Source organism: Glycine soja, chromosome 18, assembly GCF_004193775.1.
Source record: "Glycine soja cultivar W05 chromosome 18, ASM419377v2, whole genome shotgun sequence".
Taxonomy (NCBI): domain Eukaryota; kingdom Viridiplantae; phylum Streptophyta; class Magnoliopsida; order Fabales; family Fabaceae; genus Glycine; species Glycine soja.
Window position 1 is genome coordinate 55,020,222 of NC_041019.1, and position 23,624 is coordinate 55,043,845.

General features: G+C 31.2%; 5 protein-coding genes across 8 annotated transcripts; 3 read left to right on the forward strand and 2 right to left on the reverse strand.

Annotated features, from left to right (window-relative positions):
• Positions 1-618: 618 nt before the first annotated feature.
• On the forward strand, positions 619-5,868 carry LOC114395515 (putative disease resistance protein At1g50180). 3 transcript variants are annotated; one of them, XM_028357310.1, is made up of 4 exons: positions 619-745; positions 1,494-2,519; positions 3,546-5,297; positions 5,582-5,868. In XM_028357310.1, the coding sequence occupies exons 2-3, from the start codon at positions 1,508-1,510 to the stop codon at positions 5,291-5,293; spliced, it is 2,760 nt and encodes a 919-aa protein (XP_028213111.1). In that variant the 5' UTR covers positions 619-745; positions 1,494-1,507; the 3' UTR covers positions 5,294-5,297; positions 5,582-5,868. The 3 variants fall into 3 exon arrangements, with proteins under 3 accessions (XP_028213111.1, XP_028213113.1, XP_028213112.1); XM_028357312.1 differs by having other exon boundaries at positions 622-745; positions 1,498-2,519; XM_028357311.1 differs by having other exon boundaries at positions 630-745; positions 1,491-2,519.
• Positions 5,869-8,703: 2,835 nt separating this feature from the next.
• On the forward strand, positions 8,704-13,384 carry LOC114395435 (isoflavone 7-O-methyltransferase-like). Its single transcript, XM_028357218.1, has 3 exons — positions 8,704-9,580; positions 9,841-10,115; positions 12,241-13,384. The coding sequence occupies exons 1-3, from the start codon at positions 8,819-8,821 to the stop codon at positions 12,350-12,352; spliced, it is 1,149 nt and encodes a 382-aa protein (XP_028213019.1). The 5' UTR covers positions 8,704-8,818; the 3' UTR covers positions 12,353-13,384.
• LOC114397430 (probable serine/threonine-protein kinase PBL7) lies at positions 12,410-13,259 on the reverse strand. Its single transcript, XM_028359466.1, has 3 exons — positions 12,746-13,259; positions 12,507-12,667; positions 12,410-12,418 (listed from the first exon to the last, which is right to left on the reverse strand). The coding sequence occupies exons 1-3, from the start codon at positions 13,257-13,259 to the stop codon at positions 12,410-12,412; spliced, it is 684 nt and encodes a 227-aa protein (XP_028215267.1).
• Positions 13,385-14,278: 894 nt separating the features above from the next.
• Positions 14,279-17,579, forward strand: LOC114395998 (PI-PLC X domain-containing protein At5g67130-like). Of its 2 annotated transcripts, XM_028357885.1 has the most exons (8): positions 14,279-14,529; positions 14,635-14,757; positions 15,872-16,009; positions 16,123-16,221; positions 16,357-16,660; positions 16,769-16,992; positions 17,095-17,181; positions 17,280-17,579. In XM_028357885.1, the coding sequence occupies exons 1-8, from the start codon at positions 14,446-14,448 to the stop codon at positions 17,313-17,315; spliced, it is 1,095 nt and encodes a 364-aa protein (XP_028213686.1). In that variant the 5' UTR covers positions 14,279-14,445; the 3' UTR covers positions 17,316-17,579. The 2 variants fall into 2 exon arrangements, with proteins under 2 accessions (XP_028213686.1, XP_028213687.1); XM_028357886.1 differs by lacking the exon at positions 14,635-14,757 and having other exon boundaries at positions 14,280-14,529.
• A 3,018-nt stretch (positions 17,580-20,597) lies between these two features.
• Positions 20,598-21,255, reverse strand: LOC114395833. Its single transcript, XM_028357699.1, has one exon. It carries the CDS (start codon positions 21,182-21,184, stop codon positions 20,822-20,824), a length of 363 nt encoding a protein of 120 aa, XP_028213500.1. The 5' UTR covers positions 21,185-21,255; the 3' UTR covers positions 20,598-20,821.
• Between the last annotated feature and the right edge of the window lie 2,369 nt (positions 21,256-23,624).

The window sequence follows — 23,624 nt, forward strand, 5'->3', positions numbered from 1 at the left end:
ATCCAAGTATCCAAAAGGTGACTCATAGCATCCATAGAACATGTCTCCATAGTTTAAAAAGAACTTATCAGATCTTATAAACAAAAATGGTTTATAATTTTATAACCTTTTTTAAATTTATTTTACTAAATCTTATGATTAAGTTTACAACATAAATTCTTATGTGATAAAATATTTATTAAATAAGTACTTATTGAAGTTATTTACTAAAACCTAACTTAACATTAGACAAGTCGAAATAATATTTTTAAAATTACCATTACTTATTAAATTATTATATAAAGAATGTTAGTGTGATGCTTTCTAACACAGTTCATTTAATACTTTTTTTGTACTTTAATTATATTTAGATTCTCGTCGACTCTTCTAAAACCATATTAAAATATTAATTAATGTAATTTTAAATAAATATTTCTATGTTTAGTTTTATATTAAAAAATTATTTACAAGTCTAAAGTTAATTTTAAATTGAAATATTTTATATAAATTTTACTGTTAACTATTTTTCTTATAAGTTATTTTATTTTAAAGTAAATTGTAATCGAAATATATTTTTTAAGGAAAAAAACACAAGCAGTTTGCAGACGCAATTATTGTCTTCCTAACATCTCTTATATATATTATATATGTAATAAAATATCTTCAATGGAGCATCAGAAGAGTGTCTCAGTTGCAGAACCTCACATTTGGGTGAACAAGAGGTTGACCATAAGGACTTCAAATTCTGTACTGAACTGAATTGAAGGTGGTGTTTTTTCTTCTAATCTCTTTCTGTGTTCCATGATATGTTTATTATTAACTGGATCTAGTTAATTATGCTCCTATAAATTGATTCTATATCTAGTTTCCCTTTTATACTTACAACAAATTCCTAGCTTTAGAATCATGCTTCATATGAAGTCAACCCCGCTCTGCTTCAGATAGTGTAGGGATTTTTACTTGTAATAGTTGAAGTAACTAGGCACAAAAGTACACCAAAAACTAGATTTTTATGGTTTCTGAAACATGGATCGGTGAAATATACTATAGATTTATCTTTTTATACAAAGTTCAACTTCTTTCAAGATCCTTTTCCCTGTTTTCTTCTTCTTCTTGCTGCTTTTCGACATTAAGTTTATCCTTTCCAATCTTAGCCTGTTTTTGTACTTGAACTTTAAATATTTTAATTTTTCCCAGTTTTGTTTTTAATCCCCCCCTTTTGCAATTTGAAATGGAAAATGGGGGAAGAATTAGGAAAATGTTTATTTGATTGCCAAGTGTTTAAGTATTAGAGTCAAAATCATTTGTTTTTCAAAATCATGTGAAAGTTTAACTAATCGATACACATTCATAATTTCATATATCACCTGTATAGAAAGGAATTATATTCATCTATTTTAGTTGTAAAATAGTAGGCTAATTTTTACAAGAGTGAAGTATCAGACTCAATGTAATGCTTGGCATATATGTGAAGAAGATAGAAGTTTTAACTCATGATTTTGTTCTTGAAGTAGACAGAAAAATCAAGATGGTTGAGGCTGTTGTGTCCTTTGCAGTTGAAAGGCTTCACGACCTACTTACGGAAGAGGCCAGATTGTTAATTGGGGTGAGTGACAAAGTCAAAAGGATGCAAAATGAACTAAAGAGGATGCAATGCTTCCTAAGAGATGCTGAGAGAAAGCAGGATAAAAATGATACTATAAAGAATTATATTTCAGAGGTGAGAAAACTAGCCTATGATGCAGAGGATGTGATAGAAATATATGCTATTAAGGTTGCATTAGGCATAAGTATTGGAACTAAAAATCCACTCACCAAAACTAAACATCTTCACAAAGTTGGCACTGAGCTCACATCAATAAATTCTCGAATTGATGACCTCACAAGAAGCCTACAAAACTATGGTTTTATTGCAACAGAAGACAATGAAGAGGTATCTGAGGTGCAAAGACAATTGCGATGGTCTTATTCTCACATAGTTGAAGAGTTCATTGTTGGCTTAGATAAGGACATAGACAAAGTGGTGGAATGGCTATTAAATGAAAATCATCATTGTCAATTTGTTTATATTTGTGGAATGGGTGGTCTTGGTAAAACTACACTTGCCAAAAGCATTTACCATTACAATGCTATTAGGCGAAACTTTGATGGTTTTGCTTGGGCATATATATCTCAGAAATGCAAGAAAAGAGATGTTTGGGAGGGAATTTTACTGAAGCTTATTTCTCCTACCAAAGAGGAAAGGGATGAGATTAAGAATATGACAGATGATGAACTGGCAAGGAAGTTGTTTAAAGTTCAGCAAGATAAAAAATGTTTGATAATCCTGGATGACATATGGAGCAATGAGGCATGGGACATGTTAAGTCCTGCCTTTCCATCACGAAATACAAGGAGTAAGATAGTTTTTACATCCCGCAATAAAGACATTTCATTGCATGTAGATCCTGAAGGCTTGCTCCACGAACCAAGTTGCTTAAATCCAGAGGACAGTTGGGCATTGTTTAAGAAAAAAGCTTTTCCAAGACAAGATAACCCAGGTACCTAGAAATGTCTTCAGTGAGCAAACTTATTTAACTAGAAATTTCCATATAATTTGTTTCATTATTTCATCTCTAATTCCCCAAGTCTCTCATTTATCTTTCATATTTATCAGTTATGTGATCACCAGAAGAAAGTGAGAAAAGCACTTTCTTTTATCTTTTGAAGAATTCACATACTTCTTATAAATTATTTTAAGCATATATTTTTAAGTAAATATAGTGCTTTTTCTCTTTTAAAAAGCATAAATAAATGGGCCATAAGTTGATTTTATGCTTTGTAGTTTAATTGGCTGTAATAAGTGATAGTTCAGGTGTCTAAGGAATAGAAATGTTGAAAATGAAGTGACTACATTGCTGAGAAATTTGAATTACACAATACAATAGAGAAGTGCTGAGCTATCTTTATTTTTTTATTTCTCAGCCACTGCTTGTATATTTATATATAAAACAGAAAGAGAGAGAGGAGATAAGCTGCCTTTGGATAAGGATTAGATACTCAGCTTCCCTCACACTCAACATGACAACACATAAAACTTAATACACACTCAACCTCACACACACACTCAAAACAGCCTTTTACCTACACAGCTGTCTACACAATACAGCTCTCTACAATATATATATTTAACAAGAAAAACCATGTTAAAGCCATATGTTGTAATCTGAAAAACAAAGGGAATTAGTGTTGAGAAAACATAAGGTTGCCCTGCTTGCATATGAAATTAGATATCACCCCCACGTAGTGCAGATAGATGATTTAATTTATTTTAAATTCTATTTAATTTAAAACTATTTTTATTTTATTTATATATTTTAAATTATTTTCTAATTTACTGAGTAATAGTTATTGTTCAATTCAAAGTTGTATCTGTATAAGCTTCTGCATATATTGTATGGAAACATGGAAATGTGTAAAAACTTCTCGTCTTGTTTTTCTTCATATATCTATATGAAAGAATTTCTGTATGCTTGTTTATGGTACCATTTTGTGTTAATGTGATAATTAGCATATGACTTATGCAGAATCCACGGTTTCTGATGAGTTTATAAGATTAGGCAGAGAAATGGTTGCAAAGTGTGCTGGTCTGCCTTTGACTATCATTGTTCTTGGAGGGCTTTTGGCTACAAAGGAGAGAGTTAGTGACTGGGCTACAATAGGAGGAGAGGTACGTGAAAAGCGAAAAGTAGAGGAAGTCTTGGATTTAAGTTACCAGGACTTGCCTTGTCAACTGAAACCATGTTTTCTCTATTTAAGTCAATTCCCTGAAGACTCTGAGATACCAAGAACTAAACTAATTCAGCTATGGGTAGCAGAAGGTGTTGTTTCATCTCAATATGAGACTGAACGGGATGAGACAATGGAGGATGTTGCAGAACGCTACCTAGGTAACTTAATTAGCCGCTGCATGGTTCAAGTTGGTCAGATGGGGTCTACTGGTAGGATTAAAACCTGTAGGCTCCATGATTTAATGCGTGATCTGTGTTTGTCAAAGGCCAGAAAAGAAAATTTTCTTTACATTATTAATGGATCACAACAAAATAGTACCATTGATGTTGCTTCTTCATCTAATTTATCAGATGCAAGACGAATTGATGAAGTTCGTAGGCTTGCTGTCTTCTTGGATCAACGTGTTGATCAATTGATTCCACAGGACAAGCAAGTGAATGAACACCTCAGGTCCCTTGTATTTTTTCACGACAAGAAGTGTAGGATGGAAAATTGGGACCTAGTGAAAGGTGTTTTTGTCGAGTTCAAATTACTTAGAGTTCTAGATCTTGAAGGAATTAAGGGGCTGAAGGGACAGTCATTGCCTAAAGAAGTGGGAAATCTTTTATGGTTGAAGTTTCTGAGTCTGAAAAGGACTCGCATACAAATACTGCCATCTTCCTTGGGAAATTTGGAGAATTTGCAATTCCTAAATTTGCAAACTGTCAATAAAGTGAGCTGGGATTCAACCGTGGAAATTCCAAATGTAATATGTAAGTTGAAACGGTTGAGGCATCTATATCTTCCAAATTGGTGTGGGAATGTTACTAACAACCTGCAACTAGAAAATTTGACCAATTTACAGACATTAGTAAATTTTCCTGCCAGCAAATGTGATGTAAAAGATCTATTGAAGCTGAAAAAACTCAGAAAGTTAGTACTGAATGACCCTAGACATTTTCAAAAATTTAGTGAAAGTTTCAGTCCCCCTAATAAAAGGTTGGATTGCCTTCTATCCTTGTCTTTAAGGACTGACATGCTTTCCTTCCCTGAAAATGTAGTAGATGTTGAAAAATTGGTGCTGGGCTGTCCTTTCCTCCGAAAATTGCAGGTCGAAGGGCGGATGGAAAGGCTGCCAGCAGCCTCACTGTTTCCTCCACAGCTTTCAAAGTTGACTTTATGGGGCTGTAGACTTGTGGAAGACCCAATGGTAACATTAGAGAAGCTTCCTAACTTGAAGTTTCTAAATGGGTGGGATATGTTTGTTGGAAAGAAAATGGCATGCTCACCAAATGGTTTTCCTCAACTGAAGGTTTTAGTACTTCGCGGCTTGCCTAATTTACATCAGTGGACAATAGAGGATCAAGCCATGCCCAATCTTTACCGATTGAGCATATCTGATTGCAACAATTTAAGGACGGTTCCTGATGGACTAAAATTTATCACTACTCTTCGGGAGCTAGAAATCAGATGGATGCCTAAATCATTCAAGACCAGGCTTGGAACTGCTGGGGAGGATTACCACAAAGTCCAACATGTGCCATCTATTGTATTTTTGAACTAAGGATGTAAGTTGAAAAGATTAAATTTCATGTTGAAGTGACTTTCTTTCTCAAATTTCTTTCTTATTAGATTTCTGTTATGTATGTTCGTCTGTCTTTTATGTAGTTGGATGATCTCATTACTGACAAACAAATAATAAGTAGGGCACTGCTGTTCTCCAATGATTATTGATTATGCTCTTTGAACTTTTAGAGTATTGTTTTCTATTATTCAATGAAAAAGGAATAAGTTATTTGTTATGAGTTGTTTACACAATAATTTCTGCTTACAATTTTTTGTACTTTTGCAGTGAAGCAATATCCTCTCCTCTCGTGCTTCCAGAAGCTAAGGTTCCATGTAAACCCTTAACTTCCAGAAGCATATCCCATCCATTTGGTGGGCCTCTATGTTCGTACTTTGCATTGTGTCTTGATGGATTCAGATACACTTATTTAATATGCTTTTATATTTGCAAGATTGTTTTTAGAATAGATTTTCCGAGTGTAATGCGAAACTAGCTTGTAACTCATATTTAGTGAGAAAACCCCTCTTATTTAAGGAAATAATAAAGATTACCTGATCTTCTATGGATGAATATATAGTGAATCGTGGATATGATAGACATATAATAATGTTTTCATTATTATCTTTATCATTCTCGCGGGGGGAGTGATATCTTGGACTTTTGAACTGCGTGTTGTTCCCTAAAGACTTCTGAGGATCTTTAAGTTTGGTAAGAATTTTGAATAACTTAGTTTATTTTTATAAGATATTTGAAGTATGAAAAATAAAAGTTATTAGTTTTTCCATTGTTTTCTATTTTATTCTTATTATTTTATTCAAAATCCTATTTTATCTTTATATTAAATTTAAAAATGTTATTTTTTGTCTAGAAAAATCCTCTTATCTAATTTAACAATTTTTTTTATATTTATATGATAGTTAATTAGACAATTGTTATCATTATAATATTTTTTAATATTAGAAATCTTTTGAATCTATTAACTTTACAATTATTTACTTAATCATATCAACTTCATAATTTTTTTAAAATAATATTATTAATAAAGTATTTAAATGCTTGTTTCAGAGGAAAGTATTTAAATGCTAAAAAAATAATTTTAAACAGTATAATTTTGATAAATGATTTAATTCTTAAAAAAATGAAAATTTTGATTTTAAATAATACGAGTAAAGTAATCAAATTAAGAAAATTATTATTCTATTTTTTAAGACGATAAATTATAAGAAATAAATTTAAATATTAAAAATATTAAATATGTATCTTTTTACGTCATTTAATATTTATCAATTAATTTATTAGTTATTTTATCAAACACTTTAATCATTACCTATAAGTTTTTAAGTAACTTTTAATTGTTCAGCTCTAGTTTATAACTTATACACTGCTAGCTTATAAAATAGTTTTACTTAATATTGCCTAAAGTAGACATTTCTAATTTGGAGAGACTAATTTTTTTTTTTAAGTTTAGAGGACAAAAAAATTGATTATAAATTGAGAAATAAAAAACATATTTAAGTGAATAATTTTTCTTATAGTAAATTTTTCGTTTCATGTAACTAACCTGTGCTTTGTTTGGTTGTGAGGAAAAAATAGAGTAGATAAAAATAAAATAAAAATGATTAGAAAAATAAAAATAGAGTGGAAATAAAATTGAATGTTGAGTTGCTGGCTTCAAGAGAAATTGAGTGAAAACTAAGTAGTAAAGTTGTTTGATTTGAATGAAATGAGAGGAAAAATTGAATAAAATAAAAAATACTATTATACCCTCAATTTGTGTGTGCTTCTAAACGTGAATAATAGATTGAAAATGACGCATAATTGGTTCAATTGTAAGATTTACATTACAATTAATTAATTTTGGTTGAAGGCTCTTGATTTTGCAGCACAGTTTCTTGTAGGGAGGTAAGTATTATAGGCTTCTGATTTTGGGGTTCACCTGTGAGATAACATGAGATCTCATGTTATCCAATCTCATATATATATATATATATATATATATATATGCTCAAATATCTGGTAACCGTCATAAAATTGTGTCTTCCTGATTAAAACACGAACAAAACAATTCACTTGTCTCCTAATAAAACTTAATCCAAATTAAAATTTGAAAAGAGATAAAATTATTCTTACACATTTGTATGATCCCTCCTAGATCAGTATTACTAAAAGTGTTCAACAAAATAGCATTAACAGAAATTATGTATTACTAGCTAGTAATTCTTATTCATTTGTTGGGAAGAGTAGATAAATGGAATGTATTAATATAATTGTTAAGCAAATAATACACCGTCTTGGAAAAAAGTACGTAAAAGTACATAGGCCCCTCCCAAAAACACTAGTACATCAATAATAGTACTCCAATCAGTTTTGTCTCCCGACCCGTGGCTAACAAAGCACGTACATCCAAGTGGCCTTAATAACTTTCTTTGAATCACCAAGTGGACAATTTGTATTGTGGAGTTGTTAGGTTAGTGCCACACTTATTATTACTTACTCTATTTTTATCTTAACTTAGAAGTGTTTGACCAACTTATTATTACTTACTCTATTTTTATCTTAAACATTTTTATAAAATTATATATTTAGACTCTTGTAACATTTCAGTATTTATTTTATTCAAGTTTATCCTTTAATATTAAATTATTTATTTTAATTATTACATTACTTAAACTTCTAATTTGTAATATAACTTCTAACAAAATAACAAGTTTTCCAAATGAATCACCAAGTGGACAATTTGTATTGTGGAGTTGCTAGGTTAGTGCCACACATGTCATGGGTATGATGCACTGGTGATCGTGCAATATGTGTGGGAAGGGACATGTTATTGTTTTTCGAGGGAAGCACCGACATGTTCTTCTTCTCAGTTTTTACATACGTACTCTATTTGATGATCTACATTAATTGGCACTTCTTTTGCTGTGCTGTGCTTTGTAGAGAATCTTTATATATAAAATTAGTTGCCTCCTATTAAATTTGCAATCACTCTAATGTCCGCCGGGGGGCGGAGCATAGCATAGTTATGGCAGAGGGAGGCGTGCCCCCCAAACTTTATGAAAAAAAATGTAATTTGAATAATATAACTAAATACTTAAAATACATTATTATCAAGACTATTATATTTAATTAATACACTAGACTTTTAATTATTTTGACTCCTCCAAGTATTGTTTTCAAGCTTCGCCATTGTCCGCACCACTCCAATGTATTAATGGGATTTTAAATGCTATTATTTATTTCATATGTATATGGTAATTCTAATGAATTTAATGTGCCTATGTATGCTACTGTTTTTATTTAATTATTTTTCGTATATATGTCTTCAATTATAAATAGTCGTTGTATTTAGGAACGTTATACGTTGTATTTAGGAACGTTATAAATAGTCATATGTATATGGTAGATTTATAGTAGTATTAGAATTCCTAAGTGGCCAGTTTAGGGTGTTAGTGAAACTTTTTTATAAAGGGCAGCAGCAAATTCTGAAACAACACAAAACACAACAAAAATTTACAAGCAACTATGGCTTCAAGCAATGGCCGAAAAGCAACTGAGATCTTCCAAGGACAAGCTATCTTATACAGATGCATGTTTGCCTTCCTAGATTCCATGTGTCTCAAATCGATTATTGAGCTTGGCATACCAGACATAATCCACAAGCATGGCCAACCCATTACTCTTTCTGAGTTGGTGTCAATTCTGAATGTTCCACCAGCTAGAGTTGGTCACGTGCAAAGTCTCATGCGCTACCTTGCACACCATGGATTCTTTGAAAGACTAAGAATCCATCTTGAAAAAGAATCTTATGCTCTCACTGCTGCTTCAGAGCTACTTGTCAAAAGCAGTGAGCTTTGTTTAACTCCAATGGTTGAGAAAGTGCTTGACCCAACTCTCTCAGCTTCATTCCATCAAATGAAGAAGTGGGTTTATGAGGAAGATCTCTCAGTGTTTGATATCTCCTTAGGCTGTAGTTTGTGGGATTTTCTTAACAAAAACCCTTCATACAATGAGTTATTCAATGAGGCAATGACTAGAGATTCTCAAGTGAGTAACTTGGCATTGAGAGATTGCAAGTTGGTGTTTGAGGGACTGGAATCCATTGTGGACGTTGGTGGTGGAACTGGAGCCACTGCCAAGATGATCTGTGAGGCATTTCCTGACTTGAAATGCGTTGTTCTTGACCGTCCTCGGGTTGTGGAGAACTTGTCAGGAAACAACAATTTGACATATGTTGCTGGGGACATGTTCAAAACTATTCCTAAGGCTGATGCTGTTCTGCTTAAGGTATGTATATGTAAACAATGATCCAGAGGACTTGTTAATTAACTTTTTTTTTTTATTGGCATACGTTGGTTTGCTAGAATGTTAATTTTTGATAGTTGAGAAGATCGAACCCGCGACTTTTCTCCTCTTTTCTTCTCCCTTAACCAACCAACTCATCTTAAGTTTTATAAATTTGTTTATCTCATACCATATATATAGTTCACTTCTCACATAAAGTTATGGACACCATTCTAAACTTGTTCTATCTGTTATTCTTGTAGTGGATTCTTCATGATTGGGCTGATAAAGATTGCAGAAAGATATTAGAGAATTGTAAAGAAGCTATTTCTTCAAATAATGGCAAAAGAGGAAAAATAATTGTCATAGATATGGTCATTAACGAAAAACAAGATGAGCAAAAAATTACTGAACTAAAGCTCCTTTGGGATGTAAGCATGGCATGTGCATTCAATGGAAAAGAGAGAAATGAAGAAGAATGGAACAAACTCTTCATGGAAGCAGGGCTCCAAGACTACAAAATATCTCCCTTGACCGGGTATTTGTCTCTTATTGAGATCTATCCTTAGACAATTATGTGTTGATTTATTTAATTATTAGTTTCATGTTATGAACTGAATGATGTTGTAGTAATATGTATTTGATATTAGTTTTAAAACTTATGAATATGGAAGAACTAGTGTGGAGCAAAGGCATAGGATAATAAAATCTGTTGGGGTTTCTCTCTCTGTCTCTTTGCCTCACTCTCACTCCAAAAATTCACCAATGCTTTTGCAGCAATACTCAGGGTTTTGTGAATCAATGGATTCAGATTGACGACCTACAGAGATTATTCTACTTCTTTCTTTAACTCGTGAGAAAGAAATTCACATCAATTGAATTTGGTTTGCGAGAATTGATTATTCTATTTCTTTCTTCAACTCGTAAGAGCATCTCCAACCCAAGTTTTGGATTTCTTAATTATCTTTTTGTGATCTCACCATACCATATCATTTATAAAAAACTCATACAAATTTTTACTCTAACCCAAAAAATCACAAGAAACCATAATAATCATAAAAAAATCGACACATTTAATAATTTTTTTATTATAACTTAATTATTATTATAATAAAATAATTAATTTAATTTTTTATTTTACTCTAATTCTACACTTTTTATTGTCACTATTTTTCATTTTTTTTCAACTACTCCACTTGAATTTTTCACTCTATAACCTTCCCCTTTTCCATGTTGTCTTTCCCACTTCTCCACCCCTCTTCTTTTCCAATGAGAACCTTCCCCTTCCCCACACTTGCCTTTCCCCCTTTCCCGTACAACTCCAGAATCTTCCTTCCCCTTCCCACCCTTCCAACTTCATTTTTTCTTTTAAAAACAAAAAAATCACCCTCCTTTATTTTTCTCAATGACTTCTTCTTCCTCATTTTCCTTCTTCTTCTTGTTTTTCCTCATTTTTCTTCTTTTTCATTTCGTAACCACCCTTCACCGTCACCTGTTGAGCCACCAATGTCACTCTCTTGCGTGACCTCGACTGCCCTTCGAGCCACCATCGCCGCTCGCTTGCAGAACCATTGTCAGTCAATGAGCCACCACTGTCGCTGATGACGACATGGGATTTTTTCATATTTGTTTAATATTCCTTTCCCCCTTTGTATTTTTCTATATCCGTTCATTTTTCTTCTTTTTGCAATTATTTTTCCTCTTTTTTGTACATGAGTGAATTGTTGAAGGTGACTGATGTTGGATAATAGTTTTTTAATGTTAAGAACTCATTTCTTATATAAGGAACTCATTTTATTTTAAAGGAATGATTCCTTCCACATAGATTATCTCTAATACACAATTTCTTCAAAAACCCGTTTCTTGATATTAAGAAACTCATCACACTGGCGTTGGAGATGCTAAGATTCATCAACATACAACGTGATTGACAATGACCTCACTCAGAAGGTTAGTCACATGAGAAATAAAAGCAGAGTTACAATCTAAATCATAAATAAACATTTCACTTCTTGTGTAATCATCAGTGACTTTGAGCAACATAGTTTTGTAGCCTAGATAAATTGATTTCAAAATAATTGAGGACAAGCTCACCGGTAGGTAGCATATAAGAGTTAAATATAATTGTGTATAACAAGAGTATGACATATTATAATGACCACAAGTTACCAGTAAAATATTATCCCAAAAAACAACGTTACAAATGCTGCCTTTTGCTAACTACCTTTATCTGGTGTTTTAACTGAGAAAACGTAGGGATGAATTAGGCCGATTCTTCTATTAGTGATTATAGGGCTCTGATACCACGCAAGAAAAGTGTTTTCTAAAATGAAACTCAAACTTTTCTTAATCCTAAATGCCAAGTACATGAGATATATAGATAGAGTTAGAGAACTCTAGACTTAATTTTAAGATCTTTTTGAATATTAAAACCCACATCTTGATATTTTTTATACTTTTCTGAATATAAAACACTTCTAAATTTTTACATGTCTATTATTGATCTTCAAATAATTCTAGATTCATCTACTTCCAAATTATATATAACTCAGATTAATACATAAGTCAATATATTCATAAACGTTAATTAGGACTTCCATTAACATCATATTAGGATCGTTCATCTTTGTATTAAAACAGTTTGCTCAAAATCAACATTGCAGTCAATCTAGGTTTCTGCTTCCTCCTGCAATTGAAGCGCAAGCTCAAGTTGCATCTCCACTTCGCCCATGTTTGGTCGTTCCATTCCCTGCTTATGCAAACACCTCTCAGTAATGTCAACGAACGCTTTCCAACAATCTGGAGCAATTCTGGACTTAATAAACGGATCAACTATTTTTTCTGTTTGCAACTCCAGCGAATATTTCGGTTCATCATTCATAAGTCGATTACGTTCCAAAAACAAATCTTTCCCCTGCTTTGCACTCACCACTTCCAATAGAACCACCCCAAATGAAAACACGTTTGATTTCACAGTCAAGATGCCGGTTGCCAAATACTCAGGATCACAATATGCGAAAGTGTCATGGTTTCTAGCAACAAGAGATGAATTTGCGACATCAATACTTCCCCTTTTGGACAACAACAAGCCTGAAATTTTAGGCTCCCAGATTTGGTCCAAAAGGATGTAACATGTTTTGAAAAAATTGTGTATGACAGAACACTTGCCTCCTGTGTGTAGATAGTGCAATCCACGTGCAACACCAATGCAAATTTGAAGCCTCCTTTTCCACGGTAGTGGATCAACTTTGTGATTGCTTTTAGGATGAAGGTGATCACTGAGGGCACCGTTAAGCATGTATTCATGGACAAGAATCAGATGGGGGTGGTCTCTTTCAATGCAAAATCCAATTAAAGGCATGATGTTGGGGTGGTGGAGCTGACAAAGGAAGAGAACCTCGTTCTTCAACTGAGACTCTGAGAGACCAGAAAGAGAACCCTTCCTGAACCACTTAATTGCAACAGTGGTAGCACCTTTTTTCAGATAACCTTTGTACACAACCCCGAATGAATCTTCTCCAATCACCGAAGGTTTCTTGATGTTTCTCACTGCTGACTTTATCTCTTCAAGTGAAAAGTGGGTGCAAAGTTCTTCCAGGATGTTGAAGGTTGTTGTCCCGAGTAGTCTGTTTTCCCCTGGATCATTGATAGAGAAACACGACAAAAGTGGAAAAAGACCCATTTGTGCAATGATTGAAGAAGTCTAAGGCATAAATAAACCATATGTAATGGACTATTATACGTGCGTAAGATTGCCCTTAAATTGCTAACTACAGTTATTTGCTAACTAAAGCCATGGTTTTGGAATTGGTCACGCGTTATTTGAAATTTTTTATTGTGTACATAGAAAATCTTCCATGCATGTTGCTGAGTCTTGGTCTTTGTGTCAATTAGAGTATAGACTAAGCCACATGAAGTCTTGGACTTGGTCATTAAGGTTCCTGGTCTTGCAGCGATTGGCACCGTGGTAACGTTTTGTGGAATAATATTATATTTACGTTATTTACACCCCGAGCTTTGAACGACATTGCATCAAATTGTCAACCTTGAAATGCCTAATGAACCAAGTCTGTTTGATCCGTTATTCACGTACTTCTGCAAAAGTAGTATGCAGAACTCTATGAAAAGCGATTAAGTTCGTTTGTTTTTTGGTAGTCATATTTTCATTCGTAATGACATGGTAAATACAGTGTGGTATTTGTATGGAGAAGTAGGGTTGGACCTGCAGCCCCCTCAATTTTAGAAAAACATAAAAATATTATTAATATTGTTATATTTTGTTTCTCTTAATTTTATAATTGGACCCACTTACTTCAATTCACAAATAGTTAATACGTGAAAGAAAGACTAAATAGTTTGGATAATACCTGTTTTTCACAAAAATATTTTTTTTTGACAAACTTTATTTACCTCCAAACTGAATTTCGAATTATTCGAAGTCTTTTTTCCTTAGGAAAAAAATCCTGAAAGGCCATTTATTTTGGTACTCAATCAATACTATTTTGGTTTATAATAAATAATATTAATGTTAGACATTTAATTTTCATTAAATACAATTAAATTCATACATCCGGTCAATGATTGTAAATTTGAAGTTTTGACTAATATTTTCTTCTAATTAAGTATCCTTTAATAGACAAATAAATAGCCTTGTAATTATACACCATAGTATCAATAGCTTTGTCTTTATTTTGGTTAAAGTCTAGGAATATTCCATGAACAAAGTCGATCGCCTCCTATGAATTTCCTTAGTTTTCTCAGCCGATCGAGATAGAAAATCCGTCATTGATAATTCATTCATATATAAATTAGATCCTCCTTTCGTGATTCTATTCTCCTTGGTTGTTATTTTCTTTATCATTGTCCAAATGAGTTCTCTTCCGGGCTTGCTTGTGGTTATTCTTCCACTTTTTTACAATGTTGCAGCTGCTTGTTCTGATGGAACGTGCAAGGTTTGTATCCCCATTCTACTACTACTTTGTCAAATCATACCGTTATGTTTCCTTTTCTTCTTTTATTCAGTTTTTGTTGGTTTCAAACTAATAATACTTTATTAGCTTCTTGATGAGTGCTCGTCCGATGGAGATTGTGGCACTGGACTCTATTGCTTTTCCTGTCCATTTGGGTTTTTAGGCTCTAGGTGTGTGAGATCAACTGTCACAAATCAATTCAAGCTCATAGTAAGACATCTATCTCTCTACTTTTTGCCTAATTAATTTTCACAAACAGAGTTTGACAAAGGCATATCTAGAAAGAGTAATGTTATTCATCTCACAATTCTAAAACAAGGGAAAAGATTGAAAGAGAAGCATAAAAGATTTGTAAGATAAAAAGTGACGGTATTGAGAGAAATGGAGAAACAAATTGAGTTATGAAAAACTAGAGTGCATTTTTGGATTGTGGTTGAAAATACTATGCGTGATCTAATACAGATCTAGCAGATAAAAACAAAAATAGTGATCTTAATTTTTTGACAAAATTATTTTTGTCTCAATTAAAAGTATTTTTTTTACCAGAAAATCAAACATGCACTAAATGTTAGCAAGATTTCTTAGTATTGCTATAAACCAACAAGGTAGCAACCATGTGGTTAGGTTGCATGGTTCTTGTTTTGGTGAGATAGGCCGAAATTAGTTTCACCATTATACGTTATCTGAATATTAATTGTTTGTTTGGTTGATACATTTCTTTGAATTATTATTTTTATTGTGAAAAATATTTATCTTACGTATTTTTTTATTCCCTTTACACTCTTTACTGTTAAATTATCCAAAGCGTAATGAAGCTTTCGTAACAGGTTTAAACATGAGGGTAAAAAGAAGTGGCTTGAAATAATGAGGTTTTGTAATTGACTATTGCCAAAGTCCTAAGTTGGAGAATGGAGAGGGACTCAAAATTTTGGTGTTCCTTCTTCATGTTACCACTTCATTATTCTTTTTAATTGACCATGCTTGATTAAAAAATAAAAAATAAAAAATCTGAATCCCAAATATGTAGTTGAGAAGTCAGCCCATTTTGTCCAAAGCTATGAACAAGTCATAACCAAAGTAACCTAACGTCGCGGAAACTTCAAAATGATCATGGGCCAGCCCAGTTTTTAAAAGCTTACGGCCTACTTAGAAATATATAGAAAGACAAACAAATTATATCAATAAGCAATTATAGTTTTATGAAGCCATATAATTTTGAAAATAATTACCAGCATGAATTGTTTCTTTTTTCTACATGTTGAGGTAAGAAAATAGATGTGTTTGATCTTAATCTCTTTGCTAATTGCTTCTTTTTTCCGTATAGAATAATTCTCTGCCATTCAACAAATATGCATTTTTGACAACGCACAACGCTTATGCCATTGATGGGGAGCCATCTCACACAGGCGTGCCACGAGTAACTTTTACCAATCAGGAAGACAGTGTCACCCAACAGCTAAATGTATGCTATATCAGTACTATTAGTCTATTAATTATAGTTTAAAATATCAATGCTTGGGTTCTCATAAACAATGTTTAAGTCACCCTTGTGTCTCAACAATTGTTATTTTGTAGAATGGAGTACGTGGACTAATGCTAGATACATATGATTTTGACGGAGATGTGTGGTTATGCCATTCATTTGAAGGCCAATGCCATGACTTCACAGCTTTTGTATGTAACATCATCCACTCAATTATATATGTTTGTTTTTGGTGTATGCTTTCTGAACTTACTTTTGGAGTAAAAGATGTGAAAAATCATTAATGGATCACTTGTACTAGATTCTAACTTGTGGTTGACAAGTAGGAACCTGCCCTAGACACATTGAAGGAAATTGAAGCTTTTCTATCAGCAAATCCAACAGAAATTGTCACACTCATCTTGGAAGATTATGTTCATGCACCAAATGGTTTGACAAAAGTCTTCACTGATGCCGGTCTGATGAAGTATTGGTTTCCATTGACAAGCATGCCAAGAAATGGTCAAGATTGGCCTCTAGTGAGTGATATGGTTGCCAAAAACCAAAGATTACTAGTGTTCACTTCTATTGCTTCTAAGGAACAAAGTGAAGGCATTGCTTACCAGTGGAATTTCATGGTTGAAAATCAGTGTAAGAGGATACCATCTATTAAACCTATTTCATTCTTAAGAATTAATTTATTTTTGTTTCCTCTTGTCAACTTACTCTTTGGTCATGTTCTTATCTTTAATTTTATAGATGGAGATGGTGGTAGAAAAGCAGGAAGTTGTCCAAATAGGGCAGAATCATCTCCCCTTAACGACAAAAGCAAATCCTTGGTGTTGGTAAACTATTTTCGATCAACTCCAATTAAACCAATCACATGTGAAGATAACTCCGGAGAACTAATTAACATGCTACAAACTTGTTTTGGTGCTGCTGGCAACCGGTGGGCCAATTTTGTTGCTGTTGATTATTATAAGGTAGTATTTTAGGAAAATTTTATTCCAAATTTTGTTGCCAAAGCAACAAATTTTGACCCTTAATATCTTTATATTCTTATAATATGGGGGGTTGTTATGCAGAGGAGTGAGGGAGGAGGATCGTTTCAAGCAGTAGACACTCTCAATGGAAAGCTACTATGTGGATGTGATGATGTTCATACATGCGTGGTATAGCAATTTTAACTTCTTTTTTAGAACGCATAAACCCACTTACACATTTAAGTTAGTGTATAATTCTACTAACACTGTTGGTTTTAATGTTTCAGCCTGGATCAACATCAGAAGCTTGCTCTCAATCATAGGAAAAATCATAGTAACAAGACCGACCATCTGGAAATAATTCAGGCATTAGATTGTTGTCAATTTTCAGTTGTTAAAACCATTGTTGCTTGTCATGATCTCGTTGGTAAGGATTTCTAATCCAAGGCAGCACTAATTAGAACATCCATTACATTGACGAAATGACCTTGGTATTAAATTCAAGAGCAGTACTATTTCGTATGAAAAAGTATTTATTTTATTGGTTATTTGTGATTAAAAAAATATTACTAGTAATTTGACAGAAATCACGGATAAACTTCGTGCAGACTTTCTTGTCTTATACAAATAGCAATTTCCTAAATTCAAAGGCCCATTACATAGTCAGAAGAATCCACTAATACATCAATAAAATAAAATTATTAAAGTGGCAAGTTAAAAATCGCTGTTATACTAAAAATCATTACTATTTTTGAACTAACAAAGAAGAAAATATTGACTCAAATTTAAAAGTTAACTAATATATATATATATATATATATATATATATATATATATTTTAAAATAATGGACTAAAACAAATTTTAACAAATAAGAAAAATGATCAATAGTATATTTTAACCGAAATATTTTCATTTTACTTAAAAAAAAATTTAAGTTATCATCATTACTTAATATTAATAATTCTATAAATTTGATATCCAAACAAAACCGATTAATACACGATATAATTTAAATCCTCTGAAAATTTGAATTCCTTCCCTTCTAAAGATAATTAAAAAAATTGACAGAAAATTTATTTACACTAAAACATGATAGTTTTTGGCATGTTGACTGATTGTTAAGCTCCTTTTCATCAATACCTTATGTATTTTAAAATCTAATATATAAGCTAGGATCTTTTTTATTATTATTTTAAAAGCTAACAAGCTAGAAACTTTTGATAACTCACTAAATGGCATCTAAAATGAAATATTAATCGATTAAAAGCTTTATTAAATTCATGCAAAAAAATTTGAACTTATATTCTACAGGTAAAATGTCAACATCAGGACCAAACGGAGTTGTTAAAGTCCATGCAAGCCAGTTTGTTTTGCATTTCAAATAACAAATGGTGATGACCTAACAAATTCAAGCTAAAAGTTTTTTTCCCAACTTAAGACTTTAAGACGCCTTTCATGGGCATTTATATATATATATATATATATATATATATATATATATATATATATATATATATATACATTTTTTGGCCTATTACGCATAATCATCTTGTAGAGCTCAAGACCTACCAAAAAATTAGCAGTAGAGGTCAAGACAAAACTCATTATTGAGATTTACATGTGCACATAACTCCAAGTTTTTGAGTTCACATGTGTTTGGTTCCTTCTGGAAAAACAAAAATGAAAATAAAAAATATGCGCAATAAGAAGTAGGCGGATAGAATATAGCTAGCCTAGTTCAATAATAAACGACCAGGCACCTTCATCTTGTTATTTTTATTTTGATTTAAGCAATATGTGTATAACATTAATTAATTAAAACATTAAAAGTTAATTAATAACTTTATTAAGAAAATATTATTAATGTACTCCACTATAATTTCTAGTTAATACATTTCCAATATTATTTATATAAAATATTTTCTTATGGAGATGTATCTTGAGTCTTGACTCTCTCTCTCTTTCTATTCGTAGACGACCCTATAGCTGGTATGCAAATTGACAAGATCTATCTTTAAATCACTATATTATATGTAAGACCGAGATAAATTCCTCTTTCAAGTTATATTCTCTCCTTTGTGTTTTCACAATCTGTCAATTGAACGCATTCTCATTGGATGACCATGGTCCATGGAGCTCCACTGTCATCAAACAATTAAATCACTCACCCTATTAATTTGTTGATTAATGCTCAACACGTACGGGGTAATAATTTTTTTTTTTTACAATATGGTTCTTAATTTAGAAGTGTTTGACCAACTTATTATTACTTACTCTATTTTTATCTTTAAAATTTAAATAAAATTATATATTTAGCCTCTTGTAACATACAGTATTTATTTTATTCAAGTTTATCCTTTAATATTAAATTATTTATTTTAATTATTATATTACTTAAACTTCTAATTTGTAATATAACTTCTAACAAAATAACAAGTTTTCAAAATGAACTAAAAACCCAAAATTTATTCACTTTAAAACAATGATTTCTAAAAAAGTTAAAGATATATTAACAATAATATAAATATGTTATTATATGTATATTATATTTACTAGCCAGTTAATAATTAATTTTATTAAATTCATCTAATCCAGTAAATTAACTTAATAATTTTTCAATTTTAATTTAAAACTAATTTTTCAATTTTTAATTAACCTTCAACTTTTAACTAACTCAACAATTATTTTCCTTAAACATAGCCTATCTATTAATTAATTTACATTATACCTAACAATTTGTCTTCACCTAATACTTCCTTTACCAAATTAAGAGGATTAGATGCTTGTTTCTGTCTTACTAAGGACTATTATTTTCTGTCTTACTAAGGACTATTATGGTAATAGAAAGTATGTTAAAACACTGTACAGATGTTATAGTGTTTTGCAAACATTTTTCATAAAAGGATATCCTTATCAAACCATTCACTTTCACAAGATAAGCACTAGAGATTTTTTTTTAAAATCTATTCGAACTTAAATATAAAAACTTAAAAAATAGATTCAAATATATAAGTAATTTTAATTATTTTCATCTTATTTAATTATACCATTCCAATCAATTGTAATTTTAGTTTTAATGACTCTGTTATATTTGATATGAAGATATAACAAATGACACATTTTAGAAAGAACAAAAGAGTTTATCTCTTAAACATGATTAATAAAATTAAATAACATTAACCAACTTCCTCACTTAATGCAAAGTTAGTTAATTTTGCTTAATTATATTTAATTAAGTCGGGTGGGAGAAAGTTTTACTAAAGTCGTGTAGAATGTATGCTGGTTTCTATAGTCAGGTGAGTGATCTCTAACCTTTATTCCATAATTAATAAATATAGCAACACTAAATTTTATCAAAACTCTAAGTGAGCATTTCTCTGACTAGTGTTATACATTTAAAAAATAAAATAATTAAGCAAAACCTAGCTAGTTGTAAATTAGAACACGAATTTACCCCCTCTAAATATATATTTCTCTCTAAATGGTCGTTATAATTTGCCTCTATGTCTCAAATGTTAAGCAGGAGCCATTTAGAAAATAAGCTCTAGCCCTTTGTATTTCTTCCCTTGCTTATTCGTCATGAGATTGATCGAGGCGTAGAAGTTAGAATCCAATAATCCATCAGTAAATATAAAGCAGAAAAGCATACATATACATGTTCAGAATCTATTCCCCGGAATTTGTCCAGTTCAGGGGACGGAGTTATTGTTATTGCAATAACGGAAAAATGCACAATAATAGAGACATTGGACAACAACAGTGGATAGAGGGAGGGAGGAAGCAAAAGCATTAGAAATAATACATAAATAGCTTGTGGCGATCATATATTATTGAATATAATGGCAAGGCTTATAGTAGGCATTTTTATCAGCACATCGGCTGTCTTGACCCGAACCAGTTGCGGCCCCACACTTGACATAACCGTGGGAACTCGGACAGCCGGCGGAAGTGGCGGGATTATTCGTAAGTGCAGTCACAGGATTGATGACTCCGGCAAGGATTCTGCGGAAGTGGGTGCTGGAGATGGTGGGAAGCTGTGAGTCCAAGTGGTGAACGTTGAGGCAGTCCTCTACGGAGCCATCGCACACTACAGAAGTTGTGGTGTGGTTGGACTTGGACAACACTCCTGAAATGCTCAAATGTACCATAACCCACATCAGCAAACGCCTTGATGCTAATTGCTTCTTCATTTCTGCTAGCTACAAAGTCTTGCGGGATTCTATTTTCATAAATTGCACATTGTATAATATCCTCCACCCTTCATACTGATATATAATGTGAAATGATAATCATTGTAGTACATTGATTAAGAGATATTAAAAAGAATTTTTTTATTAGAAGGTGTAAAATTATATTATTTATAATTTTTTTATAATATTTGTAATAAATATTTATTCATTTTAATTTATTAATTAATGCTCTAGAGATACTAAGCGACAACACCCTTGTCATATCTAGGATTGGGGAGACAAGGCGGCTCAAGTTAATTGTCTATGGGTTACTTCCTATTTTAACTCATCTATCTTTCTTTTAAGAAAACTAATTAATTTAGTTAATTATATTAAATTTATTAATTATTCATATTATCATTTTAAAATTATCATCTTTTTTTAATTTTTTACTCAATTATTTTTCATAAATATTTATAGAAAGAATAATTAAGATATGAAAGAAAAATAAATTAATACATCTCAAACACTACAGTAATAAAAAATTAATCTTTTAACTTACAACTAAAATACCTTATGTTGAAAAAAAAAAACATTAATATCTTCGTTGTTAGTGATAGCCCCAAGGCCATTATATTGCTTCTCAAACACTACAGTAATGAAAAGTTATAAAATAATGCACATTAACACACATATATATAACATGTAAGTATAACGATAATACTTAAAAGTTATCGAACGTACACTAACTTGAATTCACATTCGTCATCTCCATGAGAATTGCTCGGCAGGAGAAACCTATGAGAAAATGTGATCGAGTCTCATAAGTGTAAATTTGTTCAATAAATGAGATAATAAATTTATAATTCTTTACTAATAAGTACAGATATTTCAATGAATTATTATTTACTGAATTAATCAATTTTATTATATACAATTATTTCATTTAAAATATTAATTATCTATATTATAACTATGATATCTTTAATTGTTAATGATACATATATATGTATCATTGAAGTCACCAGGTAGCTTCTAAGTCTTTTTAAGACATTTGGCGTGAAAGAAAGCAAAAGCATGCAAAGTTGCATAACAAAGCCAAACCAAGCACAGTAAATCTTGCTGACTATATGAAAAAATGTTTTATGGAGATTGTTTGTTTGTTTTGTGGATTAAAAATAATTGTTGTAGATGGTTAAGATTTGGGTAGATGCTATATTCCTACAGTATCTGTTTTCATATTGCCATTTAAAAATAATTGTTGTATTCGGTTTCATAACGCAAATACTACTTTTAATTTTTATTCTCATATCCATTGTGTATCTATATACTTATATTAAACACCTTCAAATAATTAAAATAATTATTATAATTATAGTAAAAATTTTGTGATACTCATAGGATGTAGGTTATAGGTTTTGAAAATTTATTCATAAGTATTGTTAATTTGTTGCAATGTTGTAGATTCCTTATTTATTATGTTTTCCTATACTTTTATTTTCATAAAGATGATGAGAATGTGATATTCTCATGAGAACATGAGAAGTTATTCTTCATATATATGTAAACATGTAACTTTCATTTTTATTTTTTATTTAAATTATTTTGAATTTTAAAAATTAATTCTAAAAAATTAAAATGCAATCAAATACTTTTTAAATATACTAAAAATAATTTTAGTTATCACATTTTTAAAAAATATGATTCATGGCAATACAAAATTATTCTGTAAAACAAATTCCTTAGAGAGACAGAATACAAATTATTGGGATGCTTGTTTCAATTTAATATGTTTATAATTTCATCACTTTTTTTTAGATACTACGCATCAGTCTTTTTTATATTATTTAACCTAAATTATTGGGATGCTTGTTTCAATTTAATGTTTAAAATTTTGTCGCTGTGTGTCGGCAAAAGTTTGTTTCGTTGACTAATCACACGCAAAACGTAAAAAAATCAGGCATGCAAGGGCTGTTAACAAAAACGCAATTTTGGTCCGGATGTTAACATTTTAATTGTATATTAGTTTAACAATTTTGTGCATGCATTCAATAAAACTATTAATGAATTTTATTATAGGTGCTATAATATGCATCGAGTTATTAAAACTCCCTTATTTTTATATTAGTAAATGTTTAAAATATGTCACGTACTGTAACAACCAAACAATTATTCAAGAAAGAGGTTCAAAATCACTAAATATATCTTAAAATTTTTATTTTAATTTTAAAATCACATATTAAAATATCTTATTTTTAGCAATTAAACTTAAAGAATTTTAAAAATAATGAAAATTTTACAAAGAATATTTAATGTAAAACCAAAGGACTTTAAGAAACATTTGATATGGAAGAATTTTATTTTATTTTATTTTTTCCTCTTTTCCACGTTCTATACGAACTCTCTCACATTCTCACTGCAAATACAAAACTTTCTCCTGTGCTCCTCCATTTTATCATAG

Coding starts and splice junctions, on each gene's coding strand:
- LOC114397430 (XM_028359466.1), bottom strand. CDS start 13,259: ATGGGTCTTTTTCCACTTTTGTCGTGTTTCTCTATCAATGATCCAGGG. Junction 12,668..12,745: donor GCACTATCTACACACAGGAG/GCAAGTGTTCTG, acceptor CTAAAATTTCAG/GCTTGTTGTTGTCCAAAAGG.
- LOC114395833 (XM_028357699.1), bottom strand. CDS start 21,184: ATGAAGAAGCAATTAGCATCAAGGCGTTTGCTGATGTGGGTTATGGTA.
- LOC114395998 (XM_028357885.1), top strand. CDS start 14,446: ATGAGTTCTCTTCCGGGCTTGCTTGTGGTTATTCTTCCACTTTTTTAC. Junction 14,758..15,871: donor CAAATCAATTCAAGCTCATA/GTAAGACATCTA, acceptor TTTTCCGTATAG/AATAATTCTCTGCCATTCAA. Junction 16,222..16,356: donor GCCATGACTTCACAGCTTTT/GTATGTAACATC, acceptor GTTGACAAGTAG/GAACCTGCCCTAGACACATT.
- LOC114395515 (XM_028357310.1), top strand. CDS start 1,508: ATGGTTGAGGCTGTTGTGTCCTTTGCAGTTGAAAGGCTTCACGACCTA. Junction 2,520..3,545: donor TCCAAGACAAGATAACCCAG/GTACCTAGAAAT, acceptor TGACTTATGCAG/AATCCACGGTTTCTGATGAG.
- LOC114395435 (XM_028357218.1), top strand. CDS start 8,819: ATGGCTTCAAGCAATGGCCGAAAAGCAACTGAGATCTTCCAAGGACAA. Junction 9,581..9,840: donor CTGATGCTGTTCTGCTTAAG/GTATGTATATGT, acceptor TTATTCTTGTAG/TGGATTCTTCATGATTGGGC. Junction 10,116..12,240: donor AAAATATCTCCCTTGACCGG/GTATTTGTCTCT, acceptor TCAACATTGCAG/TCAATCTAGGTTTCTGCTTC.